At 41.3% G+C, this 23,365-nt stretch overlaps 1 protein-coding gene across 1 annotated transcript in view; it reads left to right on the top strand.

Annotated features, from left to right (window-relative positions):
• RPP30 (ribonuclease P/MRP subunit p30) overlaps positions 1 to 15,575 on the top strand; it is a 27,727-nt gene extending 12,152 nt beyond the window's left edge. Inside the window, exons 6-11 of the mRNA XM_021699749.1 lie at positions 1,119 to 1,208; positions 9,690 to 9,806; positions 10,388 to 10,417; positions 10,821 to 10,858; positions 11,242 to 11,321; positions 15,042 to 15,575. Of these exons, the coding sequence (XP_021555424.1) occupies positions 1,119 to 1,208; positions 9,690 to 9,806; positions 10,388 to 10,417; positions 10,821 to 10,858; positions 11,242 to 11,321; positions 15,042 to 15,151 (465 nt within the window). The 3' untranslated portion in view covers positions 15,152 to 15,575. The remainder of the gene's footprint in view (positions 1 to 1,118; positions 1,209 to 9,689; positions 9,807 to 10,387; positions 10,418 to 10,820; positions 10,859 to 11,241; positions 11,322 to 15,041) is intronic.
• The last annotated feature ends 7,790 nt before the right edge of the window (positions 15,576 to 23,365 follow it).

The following is a 23,365-nucleotide window of genomic DNA, read 5'->3' on the forward strand; positions in this document are numbered from 1 at the left end:
CCCCCGCTCTGGCCATAGCACTGACGTTGCTTTGCCCGCAGAGCCAACCCGGCATTTTGAACTTGTCATCAAGCCTGTGTACGCCAGCATTGTCAGTAAGGCTTGTTTGTAATACGGTACAAAACAGCCAGTTCTTTCTGTCACCGGAAATCAACTAACGGCCAAATCAGAGCCAGATATACATCTTTTAGCAGTGGTTTTGGCGTGTACTCTTATGCTTGTAATCTTTCCCCAGCTTTATTTTGCTTCCCTGATTTTCCATTTATCCTGTTTTCCTTATCTATTTATTTTCTTTTGTATGTTTTTGTTTTGTTTTGTTTTTGTAAGCCACTTCAAACCTCTTTTGGAAGTAAATGCAAACCTCTTTTGGAAGTAAATGCAAAGTATGTTTTTGTTTTGTTTTGTTTTTGTAAGCCACTTCAAACCTCTTTTGGAAGTAAATGCAAAGTATTGATCAATAAGCAAGAACAAAAATTAGAACAAAGGCAAGGGAACTTAAAAGTTGAAAAATGCGTTCACTATCATTTGATTTGTAACAGCTCTGCTTTGACCACTTACGTAGACTGTTTCTCTTCTAGTTGGAACAAAATTGCTGTCAGTAGGGCCATGTCAGTATTCTTCTAGCCCCTCAGTAGTCTGATAGGAGCCACAGGCCAGGGACAATTCCTGGCACAAAAATAAATAATCTGTGGAATAAATGGACCATGCACATGTTCCTTTGGCTTATTTTTCTTCCTGGATTTCAGAACAGTTGGTTGCCTCTTTCTGGAACAATCTGATGTAGCCTTCCGGAAACTGAGCCTCTCTTAGCATGCCATCCTTATGTAGCAGACCATGAGTTCGAGGGTCTCCAGCCTCTGTCTGGTGGGATGATCCATGGACATATCACTGTGCTCCAGCTAGGTTACAGTTAAACCATTCAAACCAAATGTGAAGGAATGGCTAATCATTGACAGATATATTTCAGCACCATTATGATGCCTTTGGACTGAACCATACCTGTATCTCTTTAAATCAGGTTTGACTATATCTCCCATTCTTTTTTTTTTTTTTCCTCCCATTCTTAATGTGTGCCATTTTTTCTTTTGGCTTTACCTGGTTTTCTTTCTTCTTGACAGGTTGCTTGTACACATTTAGATGTGGATTTAGTCTGTATAACTGTAACAGAGAAACTACCATTTTACTTCAAAAGACCCCCTATTAATGTGGTAAGTGTTGTACTTTCCCTTCTATATGTGAATCTCTGCAAACCCACACTAACAAACTGGAAAAGGGGCAAAAGGACCTAGTGTTCTTTAGAAGGAAAAACCAAAGGCTAGGTGATAAATAGGCAGTTTAGAAAAGAGGATTTCATTTTTGAAAGCTGACTAAAGGTAGAAAAGGATCTTAAAACAAAAACTATCCAGTAAATTATTAAGATGTTTTTAAAAGGCCTTAGAAGCCAGAGTTTATGAAGGATATTTCTTAAAAGGATAGCCATAACGACAGACACTTAGAGCCTGAGCATTGAACAGTAAGGGGATAGGGCAGTTGAGAAAGAAGAAGTAGGAGAAAAAATACAGAGAGGGTTCCTGAGGCACCAGCAAGCTCGGGTGGACCGGAAGTTCACTGAAGGAGCCGGGCGCGGAAAGCCCATTAGATGAGGTCCAAGCAAGATGAAGCCCTGAAGCCCACTGGTTCACACAAAAGCACAAAAGCCCAGGGTGACTTTTATAATAACCTCAGAAGGTGGCCATGTGTTCAGGGAAGTTTTTCTTCCTGCTTCTGCCACAGAAGTCTTCTTATTACCTTTCTACATAGTTTCTCTTGTTTTTCGCTACCCCTTGTCTTCCATCTGTCACGCCTTCTTGCCGGTCTTCTTCCATCCAAAAGGTGGGAGGGCTGCACCTCAGCGGCTGTCAGACGGCCAGGTCCTGGGAAAGGGTTAGGATGCCGTTTGAGAAGAGCGGGTTCCAAACCTGTCTCCCCTTCTCAAGAATTCCTCTCGAAGGAGACAGAGGGTCTCACAGACAGTCCAGATTCCAAACCCAGTCCTGTCAGAATTGGAAAATTAAAGACTTATGTACTTTTTCCAGATCGATCACTCCCCTCTTCTGTCTCGTGGAATCACAACTTCCTCGAGCTTTCTTTCGCTGTCACTGCTGCTGAGGAATTGGCTCGATGCCAAGAATAGGGGGACACAGAGGAGAACATTGATCTGTGTGGTGTGCAAAAATTGAATCCGTGTGGAAAAATTTAAGTTGGCTTATGTTCCACCCCTAAAAATACGCTACTAAAGAACTTGAAAAGCAGTCAAAATTTTAAAGTCACGTATATAAAGGGAAAACTAAACCAGCTCTTTCCTGATAAATATAGAGTGCTACTGAACATAAAGCAATATTTATTAAGCTCAAGTCATTGTTGCCCATGTTCTTGCTGGTACTTACAAATGAGTAAATAAACCCTAAAAAAAAACCCTGAATCATCATATTTTCGAGTTGGAGATCTGTGTTGTTTTTAGCAGCTCACCTCTGCAATGTGGTAAAATGCAGGCTAGCAAGGAGAAGCCATTCAGCTCATCAGTCACAGGGTAGGGACAGTTCTGGTTGGTACCCTGTCAAAAGAGATGCCTGAGATGCTCCAGCTACCTGCGATAAAAGGCACAAACTAATACAGTACCCAAGGTGATGGCGGTCTCGTTGGCCTCACATATTGTTCCTCTCCAGAGGTAGCAGTCTCTGTCTCTAGAAGTTTGCCAAGGCTTTTTACCAACCTCCAACTACCAATCCGGTTTCTGGAGTCAGATGGTGCAGCCACTCTGTAAATTACCATTCAGCTTGCAACTTTTTTACCTTTCTCTTGGTCTTAATGAATAAGGAAGGCCATTTTCTAGACTTCTTTGCCTGAGTAAACCCACATACGGTACTGTGTCCTTGGTTGGGACACGATGGTACCCCGTGGTGCTAAGGCCAAGTCCATGGAATGGACGGACAGCAGTGCACAGCACATAATTCCTCATGTCCTACAGCAGTGGTAGGCTTCTCAGTGGCTGTTCTGGCAAGGGCTTTCATTCGGTTCCTTAATGAATGTGCCCTACCGTTCAACCCAGACTGTGAGCTTCTAGAGTGCACCAACTAAGGGTTGGGCCTTTTGAATTACCCCAAAATTTCGCCTGCAATGGATGCTCCTTAGAATTTGTCAGTTGAATGGATATGTGTCTAATTTAGCATATCAAGGTGCAGCTTGGGGAACATGGCCAAATCCTGCTTGTCATCAGTCTTTAGCTGGCTGTCAGGGTCTGGTGGCAAGCGTGGGCAGGGAGGGAAGTGGGGCACTGGGGCAGCGGGAGGAGGATGGCATGGGAACAGTGGCAGGACCACCCACGCTCGAGTTCCACCTGCAGGTTCAGGAAAACTGCTGTTTGATGGATATTTTGGGCTTAATTCCCATGTATTTCAATTTGAGAATTCTGAAAAGTAAAAATTTGACAAGTGAGAGGGATAGGCAGTATTTAACACAGTGTCTGCTTTTTAAAAAATCTGGTGTGAACATTTTACATATGTTGTTTAATAAAAACTAGATGATGGAGTGGAAGGAAAGGCTGTGCAAGATTATTTTTAGTCTTCATCTAGTGTGGAAGTAGGCTGTGGTGTGAATTGGTCAGGAAGCACAAAAGTATGTATTCACCACCCATTTTTTATTTGGAAGAGAAAGCTGGAAACATAATAAGAGGTAGCTAGCTTATTGTTCAGGGCAATTAAGAGTTGTATGATATGTATGTATTTGTATCTAATAATATCTATTCTAGATATGGAGCTGTATGATTTTACATTTAATTTCTATTAAAAAATGGAAATATATTCACCATGGAAGTATAGAACATGTGGTAAATGTGGGTAACCGTTAAGTCTTAAGTCCCTGTCCTTGCATGCTTCTTTGGATTTGAGAGTAAACTTGTCTTTGGCCATGAAAAGTTGATAGGTTGACTTTATAAGGATCACTTTATTGGGCACAGATCTTAATTTGAATAGGATTGGTATCCTTTTGTGGTGGTGAAAAGCAAAATCATTAAGATACTTAATTCATTAGTCTTCTACCTAGAGGCCTTAAGCCATGTGACAGTCATCAGCTCAAAGGTTGGTGTGATAGGTTGGAGGGTACAAATTTCCAGTTATAAGAAGAATAACTTCTGAGGATCTGATGTACTCGCATGACTGTAGTTAGTACGGTGTTGTGTACTTGAAAGTTGTTGAGAATAGATCCTAAGCATTCTCACCAAAAAAAAAAGAAAGAAAGAAAATTTTTGACTACATTAACTATGTCAGGTAATGTATGTGCAAATTATGTGGATCTTAGTAATCATTCCACGATATATATGTGTATCAAATCATTGTGTTGTATACTTTAAATATGTACAATGATATTTGTCAGTTATTCTTCAATAAAGCTAGAAGACGACAACGGTTGGGGTTATGAAGGAGGGCCCAGGAGCTCCAGCACACCGGAGCACTCCATTTTTACAACTTACTGCTGGCATCCCCTTACTTATCTTCACCACGTGCTTAGGGCACCATAGTATCAGTTATGTAATTCCCTTTAAAATCTCCTACAAAATTCTTCTGGCGTCTAAGTAACTTGTAGGAAATCACAACTTTATCATGTGATAGTTGGATTTCAAAAAATTGAATTCAACTCGTCTTCTTAGACAGCCAGGTGACTTCTCATTACTTATTTTATGGTTTAGGCACTTTCTCACCTGCCGCAGCCCAGCAGCTGTAGGGTGGGTAGGTGTGAAGTATCTCCATTAGGCAGATAAGGAAACGAGACTCAGGTAGTTTGTGGCTCACACTTCTCTCAAAAGTTTACTTGGGAATTGTGCTCAAGCTCTGATTCTGAATCCACCGTCATTTCCCACTGGAAAATGCTATTTAAAATTACTTTACAGCAGAGCTCTTTGTTAAGCATAGAATAATTTCATATTTCAAAACGTGATCTTTAGGAGTTCAGGTTTTGAGAAGAATTTTTTTTAAGCAGCACATATCTTTGCCTTCCCTTTGATTTTTTTTCCAGTGTTATTGCCATTCAACAATGACTTCAAGTTTATGGAGTTATTTCAGTGCTTATATGTGTTTTGCTCCCTGATGTTTTCCTCTCAGCACTTCCTTTAACTGTAATCCATTTCTGTTTTCATGGTCCAATTAGTCCCCACCGAGAAATGTCCAGTAAATAGTGTCTGAAGCAGTGAAGTTGTTCCAGGAATCATGCCATATATACTTGAGTTGGGTGTGAGTGCGTTATAAACTTTATTTTTCATCACACATATTGTGACCCTGAATGTATTGAGTGCTTTATCGATCCAGTGCTTAGACCAGTGCTAGGACACTCACTGGTATCAACAATTTTTGTGTGGCAAAAAAACCAGAAAGTGAAAATATTTTCACATATATCGAAGGTAAAATGCTAATCTCCCTAATGTATAAAGAGCTCCTAGAAAATGAGAAGCTAAAAAGGTGGCCCCATAGTGTAATGGTTAGCACTCTGGACTTTGAAAATGAGAAGTTAAAAAACACAAATGAACAATCGCCCCAAAATGGATTAAGAATGTGAAAAGACATTTCACTGAAAAGGAAATACAAATGGCCCTCAAAAGTGAAAGATACTTAAATTCATCATAATAGGAAAAATTCACATTAAAAGCACCTGATTGGCACAAACCCGGGAGTTTGATGATACGCTCTGCCATAAGGTTGCGGGGAAGCAGTCATCCTCCTACATTGCTGTAACAGTGTACATTGGAACGATCCCTACGGAGAAGTGGGTAGTTGTGATCTAAGACAGGTAATTTCTGTTAATTTCCATCAAAAGGTAATTTGGCAACAACCATCCAAATTACAGCTGCAACAACCATCAAAAGGTAATTTGGCAACAACCATCCAAATTACAGCTGCCTTCCCTTCTGACCTTGCGTGTGAGTTTCCCGGGGCTGCCATAACAAAGCACCACAAACTGGGTGGCTTAAAACAACAGCAGTTTATTGTCTCACGCTTCTGGAGCCTAGAAGTCTGAAATCAGGATATCATCAGGATCATGCTCCCTCTGAAACCTGGAGGAGAAACCTTCTCTGCCTCTTCTTGGCTTCTGGTTTGCCGGTAATCTTTGGGGCTCCTTGGCATGCAGCTGTGTGACTCCACGGTCTCTGGCTTTGCCTCGCGGTGTGTTCTACCTGTGTGTCTCTGTGTCTTCACGTGGTTGTCATGTTGTAAGGACACCAGTCTTGGGATCAGGGGCCCACCTTACTCCAGTGACCTCATCTTAACTAATTATATCTGCAACAACCTTGTTTCCAAATAAGGTCACATTCTGAGGTACTGAGGGTTAGGACTTCAACATACCTTTCAGGAGGGTGGGAAGGGGGGACACAATTCAACCCATAATACCCAGCAGTCCCACCTGAGTGTTTATTCTACAGATATATTGAAACAACCCAAAGTCTACCGGTAGAGGCGTGGTTAATTACATGCCATAGCTCTACAGTGAAATACTCTGCCGCTATAAAACGCCCTCGAGTCAGAGCAAGAATATGGTGGGCTACCTTTGGGGTAAGAAAGAGGAAAAATAACATATACTCATATTTACTTGTGTTTGTATGAAGACACTCTGGAAGAAGACACAGAAATTAATAGAAATAATTGTGGGAGGTGGGGATGGGGCAGATGGGAGCAGAGATACAAGACTTTTTATTGCTTTCTTATGTTACTTTCGTTTGTGAATTATATGAACAAATTACCTGTCTTAGATAATGGTACACCAAAAGGGTGTTGAATCCTTTTGAACTCAGTAAAGAATTTTTATGAAATTAACAGAGAATCTGTATATTGTCCTGGTAATCAACTCTCTATTTTCTTCCTATCATCTTAAGCTTTGCTTAGTTCTTGGAATTTTACCACCAGTTTTTCTTGATTCAAATATCACACACCTGCCCTTGGTTTATAGCATCATTATGACTGTTATTTCTCATTAGTATAGAAATCTGATCATCTGCCTATTCCAGAACCTTGGTCAGAGATGTGAACAAAAACCAATCAGGCAGACACTGTCATTCTTTATGAAGAGGCTGTTAGGAACAATCATTTGAGGAACTTAAGGCAATTTACATTAGCATGGTCTTAGAAGCAGGCCCAGGTAATGAGTCTGTATTTTATCCATCTAAAAATGTAAAGTGTAGTATTATGAAAGAAATATTCACAAACTGCAGTAGCACATTATGTATAATTTCTCTGTCTCAGACTTTTCTTAGCTATTTAAAAGTGAACTTGATTAATGTACTAAGTGCAAAATCAGAACTTTTTTCTTAAAGACTAATTAAGCTGATGATTGTCTTCCCTCCTCCCCCCCCCCCCAAAAGAGAGTTTTTATTTTGATCTCATCCCCAGAGGGGGCTAAAATTTTAGATACAGTTAGGAATACTTTCTGACCAGGTCCCCCAGTTCTGTGTATCATCCACATCTTTTTTTTTTTTTTCCATTCACATCTTTTATTTCCCCTCTTCTCCATCCTACTGCCTTGTGTTTTAGTTCAGCAAATAGAAGGATGAAGAAAAAAATATCAGCTTCTTTGACTAATTAGCAGTTTTGGTAAGAGAAGTAGCCAAGGGAATAGTTGAGAATATGGCTGCAGGAAGTGTTTTGGTTGAATAATTAGCCATGTTCATCCTGGTTCCTTTTACATGAATAATCCGCATTATTACATAACCTTTTTTCTATAAGCTACTATTTAGCTTATAGAAAGCATTATTACATAACTTCTTTTCTATAAGCTACTATTTATCTACTCAGAATATAAATATATTAAACACTTTTTGCATAAAAGGCAGTTGTGTGTTATGAAGAAATACCATGACACCAGCTCTCAAGCAGTGCATAAGACAGGCAGGGAGACGGACGTGCACACTTCACTGTGGCACAGAGAGTATCATCACAGACACCATTCCCAGAAAGAATCAACACAAGCCCAAGGATTAGAGGTGGGAAAAAGTCGTCAGGGAAGATGGCAGTATGGAAAATCTCATGTAAATTTTAACTAAGCTACTATCAGATATGTAAGGAAATCTATAATAAAATCTCAGAGCCTTAAGGCAAGAGGAAGTTAATGAAGGGAGGATTAGGGGATGGGAGGAAGGAAGTCTCTGTTCAGGGAGGGAAGGTAGGAGCCTTCCATGTACACCTGAATTAAATCAAGGTGGGCTGCCAGTTCTGGAAGAAGACCGGTTTTTCCGTTCCCTGCAAACATTCAGAAGTAGACCTCCAGCAGCCACAGCTGACCACTCCCAGCTCATCCTCTGGGTAATAGAAACTCATTTGCCAGGTGCTGCCCGGTTTGTGCCTGCCGTCCTTCCTTTGTTCATTCAGAAGACCACTGCAACCAAGGGACTTGGCCCTGCCATGCTAGCATCCTTCAGATGCTTCTCACTGCTGAGTCTGCCTGCAGTCCTAAAGACCTGCACGGTGGCTGTTCCCACTGTCCTTAGCCTCAGGGCGCCCCCTCACTCTGTCTTCCCCAGCCCATGACCTTCTCTCCATGCTCCCACACTCCCTCCAACCCCAGAGCCTCTCCCTGTACGCCTCCCTCAGAAAATGCTCCTTTCTCTACGGTGTACTCAGTTCTTTCGTCATCCACTCCTAAACTTCTCCTTGATAGCAGTTACACAGTTGAAGTGTTAGGTTTTTGTGTAGTTATTTGATAGTCCCCCTAGAGTAAACCATAAGCTCTGAAAAGGGAGGATCCATGTCAGCTTTTGCTCACCATTCCCACACATAGTTGCCTGAACACATATCTTGTGAATGGATGAAGATCCAGAGTTGCTCATCAGAAAAGATGGACAGTGTGGTGGTGGCTTTCAGTTCTCTTTCCACCCCTGCCAGGCTGTTTTCTTACCTGTGGATGCCTACCTATTAAAAATGTATTAAGTAGGAAAGAAGTTTCTCTTTCACATGTAAAAGACCAAGCTTGTCTGGTGAGCTGGGCAAAATAGTTAAGAGCCCAGGCTTCTTCGATCCCTGAGCCCAGCCAAAGCTCAGGGCCCCTAGAAGTAAAGAAAAAGGGGAGAACAGATAATTGGGGGCAGCTAGCAGTCTCTGCCACAGTGCCTTATAAAGGTATCATAAGGGTTAAGTATATACGTAAGACTCTTAGCACCTGACACATGGTACTTCCTTCATTCAACATATGTAATAATGGACTCACCTGAGGGGCTTTCCCACCCTATTCTTTGAGCTTTTTTCAGCTCTTCATTTCTTTGTCTCTTACATTCTTGGGTCAAATTTTTTGTTTTGTTTTGTTTTTGTTGTTTACTGTGTTTGCAGTTTACCCTAAGTGTAGGGAGCACATCTCCATTTTCCTTTTAATAGTTCATGGAGGAATAGCCCATCTGGCACCCCACTGGGACTTTGCTCTGCCTCAGGATTCCTGTTTATATAAAGTCAGCTTCCCCACAGCTAAGATAAACTCTTGATCAAAGAGAGCCAAACATCTGCCTTCTCCTGTGGATGGTGCCATTCGGGCATAAATCTGCCTTTGTTTAAGGCTGTACCTTGACATGCAGGAGGTCTGTGGTGGGGTTGAGGAGGGAGATGAGGAAGAATCTTAGTGAAAGGAAAGCAGGGCAGTGTGTGTTTATCCTTGACAGTTTATTTTCTTTATCTCCTGTGAAGGCAATTGACCGAGGCGTGGGCTTTGAACTCATCTACAGCCCTGCTATCAAAGATTCCACAATGAGAAGGTACACAATTTCCAATGCCCTCAATTTGATGCAGGTCTGCAAAGGAAAGGTATGGTTCCCTAATTTCAGGATGTTTTTCAAATCTAGCAGTTTATTCTTATTATTAATATACTGGAATTGTTTAACTGATTCCTTTTCCCTAAAGCAGAACATTCTCGAGGCCCAGAAACAAATTCTCCCATGTCAATGAGCCCTGCAAGTTTTAAGGGAAAGAAAAATATCAAAGGAAGAATAATGCAAGGGTGGGGGAGGAAGATCTGTTGAAACCCTTTATCTTCCAATAAGGAATTTGTAGTTTACCTACTGTGAAAAGAATGGTCTAGATAACAATTTTTTGTCATCAGTGAGTTGAATTAAGATTATATGACCTTTTCAACTAATTTTTTAAACGAATTCACCTTCTGTAAGATCTGGTGGGAAGGCTTACTCTGTTTCTTGTCCTGTAGGCTGCTGTTGGTCCTAAGGTCTTTCTTTGACTTTGATTCTTTACCTTATCTTTAAAAGAAGTTGGTATTTGTAGAGCCTTAAATGTTAAAAAGTGGTTACTGGTTATTTGTATTAGAAGACTTTTCAATTTTTTTTTTTTTTACATTTATCTGAGATTAATGTTGATCACTTTCTGTTTTGCAGAATGTGATTCTATCTAGTGCTGCAGAAAGGGTGAGTCTGGTATGAGTACTCTGTTTACACTCTTCAAGTTATAAAACTTTGAAACATTTCTAGAGGATAAATTAATAGTAATGAATGCTTATTGCATATTTTCATTTTGAACTGCCTGTGCCCATTGCAAGTGCTGAAGAGTGAAATGTGTCCCCATTCCTTTTGGGCTGCAGGTTTTGTTTATGTGAAGTTTTTTCTTTATGCTATTACAAAATGCTTTCAGAGTTCTTTTAGAAACTTTTGGAAACTTAAGGAAACCATCAAAATTATAAGGACTTAAATTGATGCGGTTGACTCCTTTATTTTTGGATACTTAAGCATCCTATTAATTTACTGCAAATGAAATCATTGAAATGTTATGAGTAACTTCTCTCCTATCTATTTTTTGTTCACTTTATTTTAGCCTTTAGAAATAAGAGGCCCATACGATGTGGCAAACTTGTATCCTTTTCTGAGTTAGAAGTTGTTGAATTGTTCTTTTAGGAAACTTGGAATTTGATGTGATATTATAGTTTAAGATTTTTTTTAACCTTTTACTGTGAGTTTACCAATTAAAAATTTCAAGGACAAATTATATAGGTTGTAGAGAGCTTCATCCTTTTGTTTCCTGGGTTAAGGGTGAAATAGAAAAAGGGGAACGAGGGACTCTCTATCATAAAAGCTTAGAGCGAGTCTCTTCACAGATGCCTGTTGCATTCAGGCTAGAACTGTTGGAGAGTGAGTCTCTCTTGGTGTGGCCAGGGGAGCTGGCGTTGGCAGTTGGGTTTCTGTTAGTCCCCTGTCCTTGGCTGACGCTGGCTTGAAAGCTTTAATGGCCCCACCAGAGGACTGCTGTTTGGGCTGTCTGAAAGTGACGCCAAGGCCGCCGTCTCCACCAACTGCCGAGCAGTGCTTCTACATGGAGGTGAGCAAGTTCTTCCAGTAAAAACACCAAATGCTCATGTTAGGAGCCAGGCTTTTTAAATCAGATGATGGAGCCTTGTTTACTTTTACCTGCTCTGCAAAGCTCCTTCAGGCTCGTCTTTGCTCAGCCTGTTTTAACTCTGCCCTTCAGGCTTTACTTTGTGTACTCTGTGGACTGAACATGGTCTGCGTTACTGAGTGCTGAACGTGTCTTCCAAGCTCTGCATGTGTGTCCCTGTCTATCTTTCTCCTCCCTCCTCTCCAGAGAGGCATGCTTCCCCTGCGGAAATCATTGTTTGCAAGAACTGAAATGTGAAAAATTGATGTTAAGCCGTTTATTCGGAACACAAAAACAGCAAATACATTTTAAGAACCCAACTAACAAACTCAAATAGTATCTTTTCACATTTATTACAACTCGTGATCCTTTTTCTCATTTGTTTTGGTTTACATGCTCAACTGTGTGCACACTATATATTTTTTACTCACATTTCATTTACATATATTTCCTCTTCACCTTAATTCCACTACTTGAAGCCACTGAACTTCTTATTCATCAGATAAAAATTAAACGAAGTATTTGATATGCCAAGACTTCAGAGAATGAAAATGAGGTTTTATTAAAAGAAAAAAATTTAGAGGTACCTGAGTGGCTCAGCCAGTTAAAGTGTCCGTCCAACTCTTGGTTTTGGCTCAGGTCTTGATCTCAGGGTTGTGGGATCGAGCCCCACGTCAGGCTTTGTGCTCAGCACGGAGTCAGCTTGTCTCTCTCCCTCTGCCTCTCCTGCACACACTTGCGCTCTCAAATAAATAAATAATACTGTCTCTGTTCCTTCCCCTTTAAAAAAAAAAAAAAAAATTTACACTTTGGATCTGCTGTTTTATCTTTGTTCTCTCTGTGATTTTTAGCACTAGTAGTAGTGGTCACGAAGCAGTTTACTTGATATCACCTAGATGAATTTAAACTTCAGAATAGGGCTTACATGTAGACTAGGTTATTTGGCATATGAATAGGTGAGTTATTGAGGACTTGTGCGTTGTGTCTAGATTTTAATGATCTGATCTCCACTTGGGAGGTCAATACTGATTCCTGTATTGACTTAGCATAAATTAGATGATTTTGCTTCTGTTTTCAACATTTTTAGTTTGAGGTAATTGTATTAGGTAGCCTAGACCCCATCACGTAAGTTCTGGGAATGGCCAAATTAATTAGGACTTGTCTTGAAATTAGGAAATAGTTGGTTCATGCTTTGGTTGTTCTGCCATTATTTTTGTCTGTTTTAAATGAACATAAGGAGTCATCAGGATTTTGGATAACAATTGGTGTTCCAAAATAGACTAAAACAAGAAAGGGAAACTAATAAGAAAATATAATGGGAAAAAGATGAAGTTCTACATTGACTTCAAAAAACTCAGCTAGTCAACAGAGGATATGTGTAAAGCTAGGCTTTTATGGAAGCTGAACTAAAGGAAGCCTGTGGATTTTAGGTGGCATTACCTTCCCCCTAGTGTGACAGTCCTGGTTTATGGCTGCTGTCCCTGCAGAATTAACAGCACATCTGGAGGATACATTACAATTACCCTGCTTTTAGCTGACATTGGCATCAATGTTAGACTGTGGTATGGGGGGGTTCCTAAGATTGTGAATTCAGCCGCAGGTTACACTAGAAGAAATAAAAGAATCTGAAGCAAGGGGATTCAGAGTCTCACCATTACTGTCTGCGTTGATGAAGTCCCAGCTGGCTTGTGTATCATCCCGAGTGCCCCGTTCCAGAAGGACAGCAGTGCACAGGAGTACTACCAGTCTGGAAGCCTTATCGTGGAATGGTTGAAAGCAGTGCTGGAATGGATACCTGGAAATGGAAGACTTAGGACACGTAGTAGCTGCCATTCAACATGGGAAAGCTCGCTATAGGGAATCAGAATTAGGTGGCCGTGGGCGCCTGGGTGGCTCAGTCGTTAAGTGTCTGCCTTCGGCTCAGGTCATGATCCCAGGGTCCTGGGATCGAGTCCCACATCGGGCTCCCTGCTCGGCAGGAAGCCTGCTTCTCCCTCTCCCACTCCCCCTGCTTGTGTTCCTGCTCTCGCTATCTCTCTCTCTGTCAAATAAATAAATAAAAATCTTTAAAAAAAAAAAAAAGAATTAGGTGGCCGTTCAGGGTTCCAGAAACCAGTGAATAGCAATCCTAAGGAGGTTGTAGAGAAGGGACAGAGGAAGTTGGCATTTTAATGACCTTGAGAGAAGTTTGTCCCTTTTATAAGTTAAAACTCTAAATAACTGGCAAAGATTTAGTAGACTTGGTAAATTAATCCTGATAAATGAGAAGGTCATGCTTACGTAACTCTTTAGAATTGACTTTGCTTTTATTGAAACAAATCTTAACTGATTTATATTTATCAAAGTTCTTTTGATTCTCTCTTCTTTGTAGCCAATGGATCTCTCCCTCTCTCTCCTCCCTAGTTCTTATTTCATAAGGACTAAATTTGGATCTTTTCATGGCATTATGGCCCTTAAGCTACCCTTCCAGCCCCATTTCCCCCTAAATTTTTCACACTCCTCCTTCACACCAGTTTATTGTCCCCAAACATACCAGGTTCTTCTTACTTCTGTCTCCATGCCTTGCAAAGGAATCCTCTCCTCTCTTTTCCTTTTTCTGAATTCCTAGTGTTAACTTCTGTTACGATACCTTCCTGATTCATCCAGGCAGAGTGTCTTCTTATGGGTGCCTCCATTCCCATTACATTTGCCCCTAACGTGCTTTTATTTCTGTGGTAGGCATCTCAGTGCCCTCTGTAGATGACACAGTGCCTGGCCCAGTAGTATATTTTTAGCTGAAATTGGATAGATTTAAGTTGAACTCTGCTGCCAGCCTGACCTAACACCTAATAATTCCCATTCTTTATCCATCGTCACCAGTATAGGAGAGATCGATAAATGTGTGAGTTTGATTTTCTTCGTTCACTCAGCAAGTATTTTTTGAACACCTGTTAGATAGCCAGGCATTGCTGGGTGTTGATAATATAATACGACTGATTCTTCAGAGGTACATAGATGACCTAGCGAGGGACCCAGATATGGTACATGCTGTAAAATGAAGTAAACACACGTCATCACCGTGGAAGCGATACAGTTGACTGTTGACCGGGCTGTCTGGATTCATCTGCCTTTCTACCATACATAAGACATCTGCTAGGAGCACCTGGGTGGCTCAGTTGGTTAAGCGACTGCCTTCAGCTCAGGTCATGATCCCACGGTCCTGGGATCGAGTCCCGCATCGGGCTCCCTGCTCTGCAAGGAGCCTGCTTCTCCCTCTCCCACTCCCCCTGCTTGTGTTGCCTCTCTTGCTGTGTCTCTCTCTGTCAAATAAATAAATAAAATCTTAAAAAAAAAAAAAAAAAGACATCTGCTGCACCAATGTCTGTGACTTGGGCCCTGGCTACATAAGATACATGGACAGACCATTCGAGAGAACCTGCCCTGCAGTTTTACCCTTGAGTAATCCCTTTAGAATGAATTAGATGTAAATAATATACTAATATTTGTATACGTTGGGGAACAAAAGGTACTAACAGTGAATGACATCAGTATCCATAGCAGTTCATTCTGGTTTTATCATTTACTAATGTTGTAAGTCAAAGTAACATGGTGATACTTGTTAAACCACGTCTTTTTAAATCATGTCTTAACTTAAGGCCTATGGTTTCCCTGTTTGTTTTATAGAAACTAGAAAAACTGCTTTTGGAATTATTTCCACAGTGAAGAAACCTCGGCCATCAGAAGCAGATGATGATTCTCTTCCAGCTTGCAAGAAAGCCAAGTGTGAGGGCTGAGAAGAATCCCCAGTCTCTGTCAACACTCCCTTCTTCCTTTGGAAAGTCCGTCAGCCACAATAGAAATATTACCTTTATGATTTACTGTTTTCATTCGGAGCTAGAAATCAGTAGTCTATAAAAACAATTTTATATTCAAGCCGTTAAAGTAACAAAACCTAGTGAAGCAGTAAAAAAAAAGACTGCCCACTTAATGAATTTAGATATATTTTAAGAGAAGATCAGAAATGAGTTTATTTAAAAAAAAAAATTAAAAAAAAAAAAATGAGTTAGGGCACTAGCCCCTGACTTGCAGAAATACCATGTGGCATTGCCAAGTAAGAAAAGCAAGATGTGCATTTAGATGATTGCATTTAGAACAAAACAAAGACCCTAAAAAAAAAAAAGAAAGAAAAAAAAAGAAATGAGTTTATTTATTTTTTTGTGTTAAGTGATAAAATAGCAGGTATAATTGAATAAGATGTTTCCATATTTCAGGAGACTCTTTAAAAATGTTTCTTCTTCATTTAAAAATACATGCTTTTCTGCTTTACTTGATATACATGGCTTATTATTTTTTAATCTTACTTTTCAAAAAGGGGTTATTTTGAGGCCTCTTAAGACATACTACGGGGTTGGCTTTTAGTTGATTTGTTTTTGTTGTAAACCTCTCTCATTTTATTCATCAAGTCAGAGTTCTTTCTGAAAAGAATTGCTATAAAAATCTGTGGAAGGAGAGAGAAAGTACATGTAAAATTACACGTGGCCTCTTCCTTTGCTGATTCTTACCTCCATGATGTTCTTGAAATAGAATTCCCTCCTTTGAGTTGGAAGTCCCTGAAAACCTAATATTGATTTTCCTGATAGCAGTATTAAAAATATCAAACCATTGTACTCAACCAACTTTGGAAATAATTTTTTTTTAAGTAGCAGAATCATTAAAATAAATGGAAGTAGCCTTTTTTGTGAATATCTGTATTCATGTTACATTGATATAAAGAAAATAATTTCAGTGAGGAAAAGGACACCATGCTGAGAGAGTCATATTTATTAATTATATTTATTAAATGAGAAAAATCAGCATCATTTTAATGGATGTAAGACATTGGATAAAACTTAAAATCCACTCCTGGTTTTGAAAATGATAAAAACCCATAGCAAAACACCAGTAGAATATCTCACGCACACACACATGTATGTCCATATATGTATTTATATATTGTATGTATTGAGCATGATGGCTCTAAAAGCATTTTTGTCTGACTTCCACTTGAGCAATTTGATGGATTAGCCGACTCCGTGCCCTCCGTAAAATGATGCCGCGGCCACTGAGCCCACACGTGAGTCTGCCACTTGCTCGAGCACCAGCTTGCTTCTGCCCTCAGCCCACCTGGATTCACCAACAGTTAATGTGCGCTTATTCACCAGTCTGTTTATGCCATTGTGGTTAGCATTGTAAAGTTATATACGTTAACTAAATGTTACGAAAACTGTTGCACTATGAAGGACAAAAAAGGAATTCCCGGGAAATCCAAGTTCATGCTTTTGAAAGGCTTGAAAAAGATGAGCCATTAAAACCTGTCACAATAGGTGTGAACAGGACAACTAAGATTTGTGGGGGAGCCAGTAAAAATTCCACACTTGGACTGCTTTACTCAAGTCTTAAGTTCTCTTTCTTCTTTAAAGAGACTGGAACTGGGGCGCCTGGGTGGCTCAGTCATTAAGCGTCTGCCTTTGGCTCAGGTCATGGTCCCAGAGTCCTGGGTTCGAGCCCCACATCAGGCTTCCTGCTCTGCAGGAAGGGGAAGCAGGAAGCCTGCTTCTCCCTCTCCCACTCCCCCTGCTTGTGTTCCCTCTCTCGCTGTGTCTCTCTCTGTCAAATAAATAAAATCTTTAAAAAAAAAAAATAGACTGGAACTCAAAGACAGCTGTAGATGTCCCATCAGAGGGTCCATACTCCCAAGAACAGATGCTGATCTTTACAGATCAGCACAGGAGTGTGAATTTATACATTTTAAACTCAAAATATTTAAGGGGACGTAAGTACAACTTTTTTTGATGTCCGACCTTAGTCTACTGTTTCAATCAACTGGTTATATTATGTGTATATTCGCCTCACTTGCACCGGATATAATATTGAGGACTTACGTTAATATTAGGAAGTAAAGTTATTACAGATGTGTCTGTCCTCTTCAAAAAAGCAACTGGGAAAAGATTAGAAATACAGGCGCTCCTTCATACATGCACATTTGCTACATATTTGCTGTTGTGCTTGCTAGTTCTATGAACAGGTGCTTATCCTGTTGTTCAGAATAGGTGGGCATGATGGCTGGTCCTCAGGAGTGGCAGGTGGGTTTCCTTCTAATGTTTATCTTTGTTAGAACATGACGCGTTACTCACTGCAACAAAATGACGGTACATTAAAGAAAAGTTCAGCAAGGTGGTCAGTTATAAGCTAAAGACATAAAAGGTAATAGTTCGGTTAATAATAAGTTGCTATAAAATGTCATTTAAAAAAATGGTACTATTCACAAAGATACCAAATATGTAGGTCCTCTATGTAGAAAACTCTTAATAAGGGAAATTAGAGAAGATTGGAAGACACTGTTTGTTGGATGAGACATTGTTCATCAAATTCTCCCCCAAATAATGAATTTAACAAAATCTAAAACCGTCCACATAGATTAGTTTGCTTGTAGATATGTTTGGATTTGAATAGCTAGGAAGTTTCACAGAAAAACAATGGGAGGGGGGCACCTGAGTGGCTCAGTCGGTTAAACGTCTGCCTTCGGCACAGATTGTGATCTCAGGGTTCTGGGATCGAGCCTTCGTCAGGGCTCCCTGTTCAGCGGGGAGTTTGCTTCTCCCTCTCCCCTTCCCTGCTGCTCATGCCCTCTCTCTCCTTCTGCTCTCTCAAATAAATAAATACAATCTTTAAAAAAAAAAAAATGGGAGCGACTTGTACACCCAATATTCTCGAGTACAACAGGACTCTAGTAACTAAATGTAACTGGTGCAGAAATTCATACAGACGAAAGAGTTGGGAGTCCAGAATGACTTCAATTACAAGAAGAAATGGTGGGTTTCTCAATTCAATGGTGTTGGCATAACTGCTTACCTATGCGGGAAAAGCAGTACAGCAAACCAAGTAAGCGTGAAGACTAAAGACTCTGCGTGTTAAAATCTGAACTTGCTGGTACTCAGTACCTGTGACCTTGCACAAATCAGATAATCTCTCTGTGCCTCACTTTCTTCATCTCTTCTCCCTACCAATGGCACTATTGCCAGGGTTAAGTAGATTCATATTTGTAGAATGCTCAAAGGAGGACCAGTCCGACAGAAGGTACCTACTAAGTACCAGCTATTGTTCTATCATTTAGGGAAAAAAAAGTAAGTCTAATCTTTATCTTCTACCCAATGTACAGCACACTAAATTCAAGTGGATTAAAGAATTAATTTTTTTTTAAAGTTTGTAAAATACTAGAGAAAGGGTAGGTAAATTTTTTGTCTAAAATAACCCTGGGTTGGAACAAACCTAAGTGGTCATCAAAGCCAGAAAACATGAAAACTTGATTAATTTGCCTCTTTATTTTTTTTTTTTTAAGATTTTATTTATTTATTTGACAGGGAGAGACACAGCGAGAGAGGGAACACAAGCAGGGGGAGTGGGAGAGGGAGAAGCAGGCTCCCCGCAGAGCAGGGAGCCCGATGCGGGACTCAATCCCAGGACCCTGGGATCATGACCTGAGCCGAAGGCAGTCGCTTAGCCAACTGAGCCACCCAGGCGCCCTAATTTGCCTCTTTAAAAATAATGTTCTGTTAGAAAAGTACAACTAGGAAAGTACATTTGTAATGCATCTTATAGAGCAGAGGAGTTTAGCATCCTTAGTAAAAGCTTAAAAAGAAATTGTTTTTTAAAAACATGCAATTTGAGGGGCGCTTGGGTGCTTAGTTGGGCGTTCCACTCTTGATTTCAGCTCAGGTCATGATCTCAAGGTGGTGGGCTCGAGCCCTGCATCAGGCTCTGCACTGGGCATGGAGCCTGCTTGGGGTTCTTTATCTCCTCACTTTGCCCTCCCCTTCTAAAAAACAAAACAAAACATGCAATTTGATAAATGCTGTTAGTGTCCACCAGATCCCTTTGACCACCCTGGTGTACCCTTCCTCCAGCTGCTTCAGATTTGGGCACTAATGGTTTCACTCTCCCCAGAGCATTGCCCGTGCTGATGGAAGTCACCCTACCCAAAGATGCCTGGGAAGTTTTACACACACACACACACACACACACACACACACACATGCACACACCGCCTTGAGTTCGGCCCGTGGCCAGTGCCTGATGCAGGGCATTATCACCTGGCCATCTGGCCTCCATGGCATGATTTATACTCCTGAGCTGGGATAAGGCTGAGGAGAGGCTTCTCCTGAAAGCACATCTTTGCCTGTTTCTTCTCCTGCCCTGTCCTGTTTCCCTCGTTGCCTTACAGAGCTCGCACAATAAATCACTAACACAAGAACCCTCATTTCAGGTGCTGCTTCCAAGGCACCTGACATAATGGAAAATTGGGCAACGAAGATTGATCCAGAAGAATGCTCAGTAAACATGAAGATGCTGAACTTTTTTAGTAATTGGGGAAAATCCACCAAAAATGTATCTTTTGCTGATCAGGTTGGAAGATAAAAGATTTTAAAAATGAGAATTCTCATGATTTGGGGGACAGACAATAACATAATGGAAGAGGTATAATTTGATACTAACCTTAGAGAGTCTTCTGTGAATGTGTTTCTTCAGAAATAGCTGGTTGGGTATAAAGGGTAGTGGATAAGGATATTCATTGCAACAATGTCTAAAATAATGGGAAAATGGAAACAACCCAAATGCCCAATAATGGGACTAAATGTTCCATTATAAATTGAAACATAAGAATGCCATTTATAAAGATGTCTAGAATAAGTTGTTCAATTGAAAACAAAGTTAATTAAATGTATAGTGCCTATATGTAATGTGCACAGAAATAATCAGTACCATGAAACGATTATTGGGAATGTTGCTTCCTTCCTTATTCATGCCTGTGATTGGCTTAATACTTGGTGAGTAGGTATTACTCGCTCAAAGGGAGAGAGAGATTTTTTTCCCCTTGTTGGGTAAAGGCAATATTGTAGAGGTATGACACCATTGGACTAAAAGTACAACCGGAACACACTTCGGGGGGTGGGGGGGACTAAGTATAAGTAAGGGTTAAGGATGGCTTCATGGGAGAAAGGCAGCTAACCCAAAGGGGAGGAAGGAGAAATTGTGCAGGGCTTTGGAGTGGGAGGAAGAGCTTTCCAGGGAGCTGACACAGTACAGGAAAACAGAAAACCGAGTGCCTGGATTTTCTAAGGAACTGAAAAGTCCACAGAGTTGAAATTCAGAGTTTAGTGAGGAAAGTGATGAGAAATTAATTGATGAGAATAGAGAGTTAAAGGCAGTCAGATTTCAAGGATTTTTGAAAAATGTTGAGTTTTCATCCTGAGGGAAATGGGAAGCCACTGAAGAATTTTAAAGAGGGGAAGGACTTGACCAGATTTGCATTTTAGAAAAATCACTCTGGCTGCGACTTAACAGACTGGTGGGAAGAGAGCCAGAGGCTGGGAGCCTGGCAAGGGCCATTTCAGTAATCGGGGGGATGCCGTGGCCATCTGAGCTAGGGTGGTGGCCCCTGGGGTGGGAGAAGTGGACAGACTGCAGAGCTACTTAGGGAGGATCTTGGTAAGAAGACTTGGAGGTTGATTGGAAGAAAGGAGGGAGGAAAAGAGAAGCAAGAACAACTACCAGGCGTCTGTTGGTCAATGGGACATTCTCTTCACTGAGGAAGAGACAAGACGAGAGACAGATTGTGGGCAAAGAGCTGGCTCAGGTGGCAAGACAACGAGCTTAAAAGTTGACCACCTGTGAGACAGGTGAAAGCTTGGCCTGAAGTGTTTATTTTCTCCATTAGCAGAGGTGACCGAGTTGGCCTTGTTAGAATGGGACTTACCCCGTGTTGTCTCTCACGCCCTCCACTTCCGTGCTAGTGGAAATCTCCTTATGTGGTGACTCGAAAGTGGTTTAATCCCTTACTCTCTTCTCTGCCCTCCCAGCTGTTGCGGGTAGGGGGATTTGAGGAAGGCATCATAAAGAGAGAACTTGGTCACATAATAACCCACCACGTTATGCTGTGGGAGACACCAGTACCAGCAAGAGAAATGTGACTGGTGTTGTGGGTGCTTTAAGAGGAAGAAAGGGGAGGACCTTGAGCCTTAAGGACGAGATGGGTTAGAGCCAGGACCCTAGCGGGAGGGAGACAATGGAGGGACTGAAGCTCCTGATGCCCTTAGGAGGTTAGGAGACTGGATAAAAAAGGCTCAAAAATATTTCAAACCATCCTGCCAACGTACGTGTCCATGAGCAACTGACCGGAACACCTGCTCATGGACCAGGCCTGCACATGCTGTCAGTGTTGGAGGCACAGCGAAGGGGCCGCGTGTGTTCTTCCATCTGGGGTGAGTTTTGGGGGTGGGAGACCCCAGTGCTAGTGTTTCACATTGGCCTTCATACATTTCCTAAAGTGCCAGACTTCCCATGACCTTGCCCTTTCCGGTGGCCTCTCTGCCATCTGGAACGCTGTGCTTGAATAGCTCCAGCTCACCCTTCAGACTCCCCCCCAAAAAGTCACCACCCCAGTGAAGTCTTTGTACAGAGTTTCCCCACCCCGCCCCTCCCCATCAAATGGTGTGCCTTTGCATCTGAGACTCTCACAGCACTCTGCTTTTTTACTTCATTAGACTTACCACAGATCGTTACTATATATTTATTTCTGGGATTATTTCTTTAATATTCATCTGTTCCAGGAAAGCCGGGCAGGGACAATCTGGTTTTCTCATCACAGGTCTTAGCTTAGCACCTGGTCCAGCACCTGGCAACAAAATGGCTCCCCTTGGAGGTCAGAAATCATTGACCAGGTGTGTTTTCTCGTGGGCAGCCTTTGACACCGACAGCCAGTGTCCACAATAATCCTTAAACCTCAGATGAGCCCTGATGGGAATGTCCCAAAGAGCACTTGTTTAACTTGCAGTAATCATTCTGCCCACCAGGGGTCTCTTTCTCCCCACCACTGGGGCCCGAGGAACTTGAACTATTCTGATGATGGTTTTGCCCAGCCTTGCTGCTCAATGTGTGTTTGTGGTGTACCAACCACCACCTCTGCATCACCCGGAAGCTTGTCAGAAATGCAGAGTCCCAGCCCGCCCCCCACCCCCGCAACGGGAGGGATCAGAATCTGCATTTTAGCAAGATCCTCAGGTGGTCTGCAAATATGGTCAATACTGAGAGGTACTATTTTACAGGACATTTCTAATCCCAAAAACTCGGAAGACAAAAAACCCCATCCAAATGGCCTTATTCACATGGTTCTTTCCCACCATACTTATAGAAGCACTTAGAAAGAGGTTTAGAATTTTGCTTTTATTATGAATATAAAATAGACATACAACATAATATACATTTACACATTTACACTTTGCAGTCACTTTCATCTTTTTTTTTCCAGCAAATTCACTTCTGCATGGCCCAGCGGCCCGCACCTGCCACGACACACCGCTTACACTCAAGACATTCTCTTCACCTCGGTACAACGTGTGACTTGGTAAGAAATACCAGGCCCAGGCATCCAACGGCTTGGCTTTACTGTCCTTCTCACAGAAGCCTTCATTCCACAGTCTCCTCTCCTGTCGCTACACGCCTCCCACTGGCCCAAACGTCAGTATTAAAAATTCAGGAGAAAAGGGGGCTGTAATCATCACCCTTGTCCTTTAAAAACACCTTGAAATATCTTCCACCAATGAGGTGCCCATGAGCAGGCACCAACAGCATTGCTGGTTAACGTGGTCTGAGGACAAATCTACAGGAAGGCTCTGAAGTGTTATATACAAATTAAGCTTTGCTCACCAAATGGGTCACCACGAAGGATCTGAATACCAGTGGCATCGAAGTAAATAAATAAATAAATAAACAGGAATAAATAAAAATAAATAGAGTGAGTTTCACTAAGGGAGATTCCCATACCTATATCCCTGTGCTTTCTCAAAACTTCATTAGGTGCAGCTTTACAACAGGTGGATAGGAGCTGGATGTTAGGACTGGTTGCTCTTCTCTGGGGCCGTGCCTTCAAAATGCTGGTGAAGAACAACGGGATGCGAGTGGTATCATTTCCT

Source organism: Neomonachus schauinslandi, chromosome 6, assembly GCF_002201575.2.
Source record: "Neomonachus schauinslandi chromosome 6, ASM220157v2, whole genome shotgun sequence".
NCBI classification, from domain to species: domain Eukaryota; kingdom Metazoa; phylum Chordata; class Mammalia; order Carnivora; family Phocidae; genus Neomonachus; species Neomonachus schauinslandi.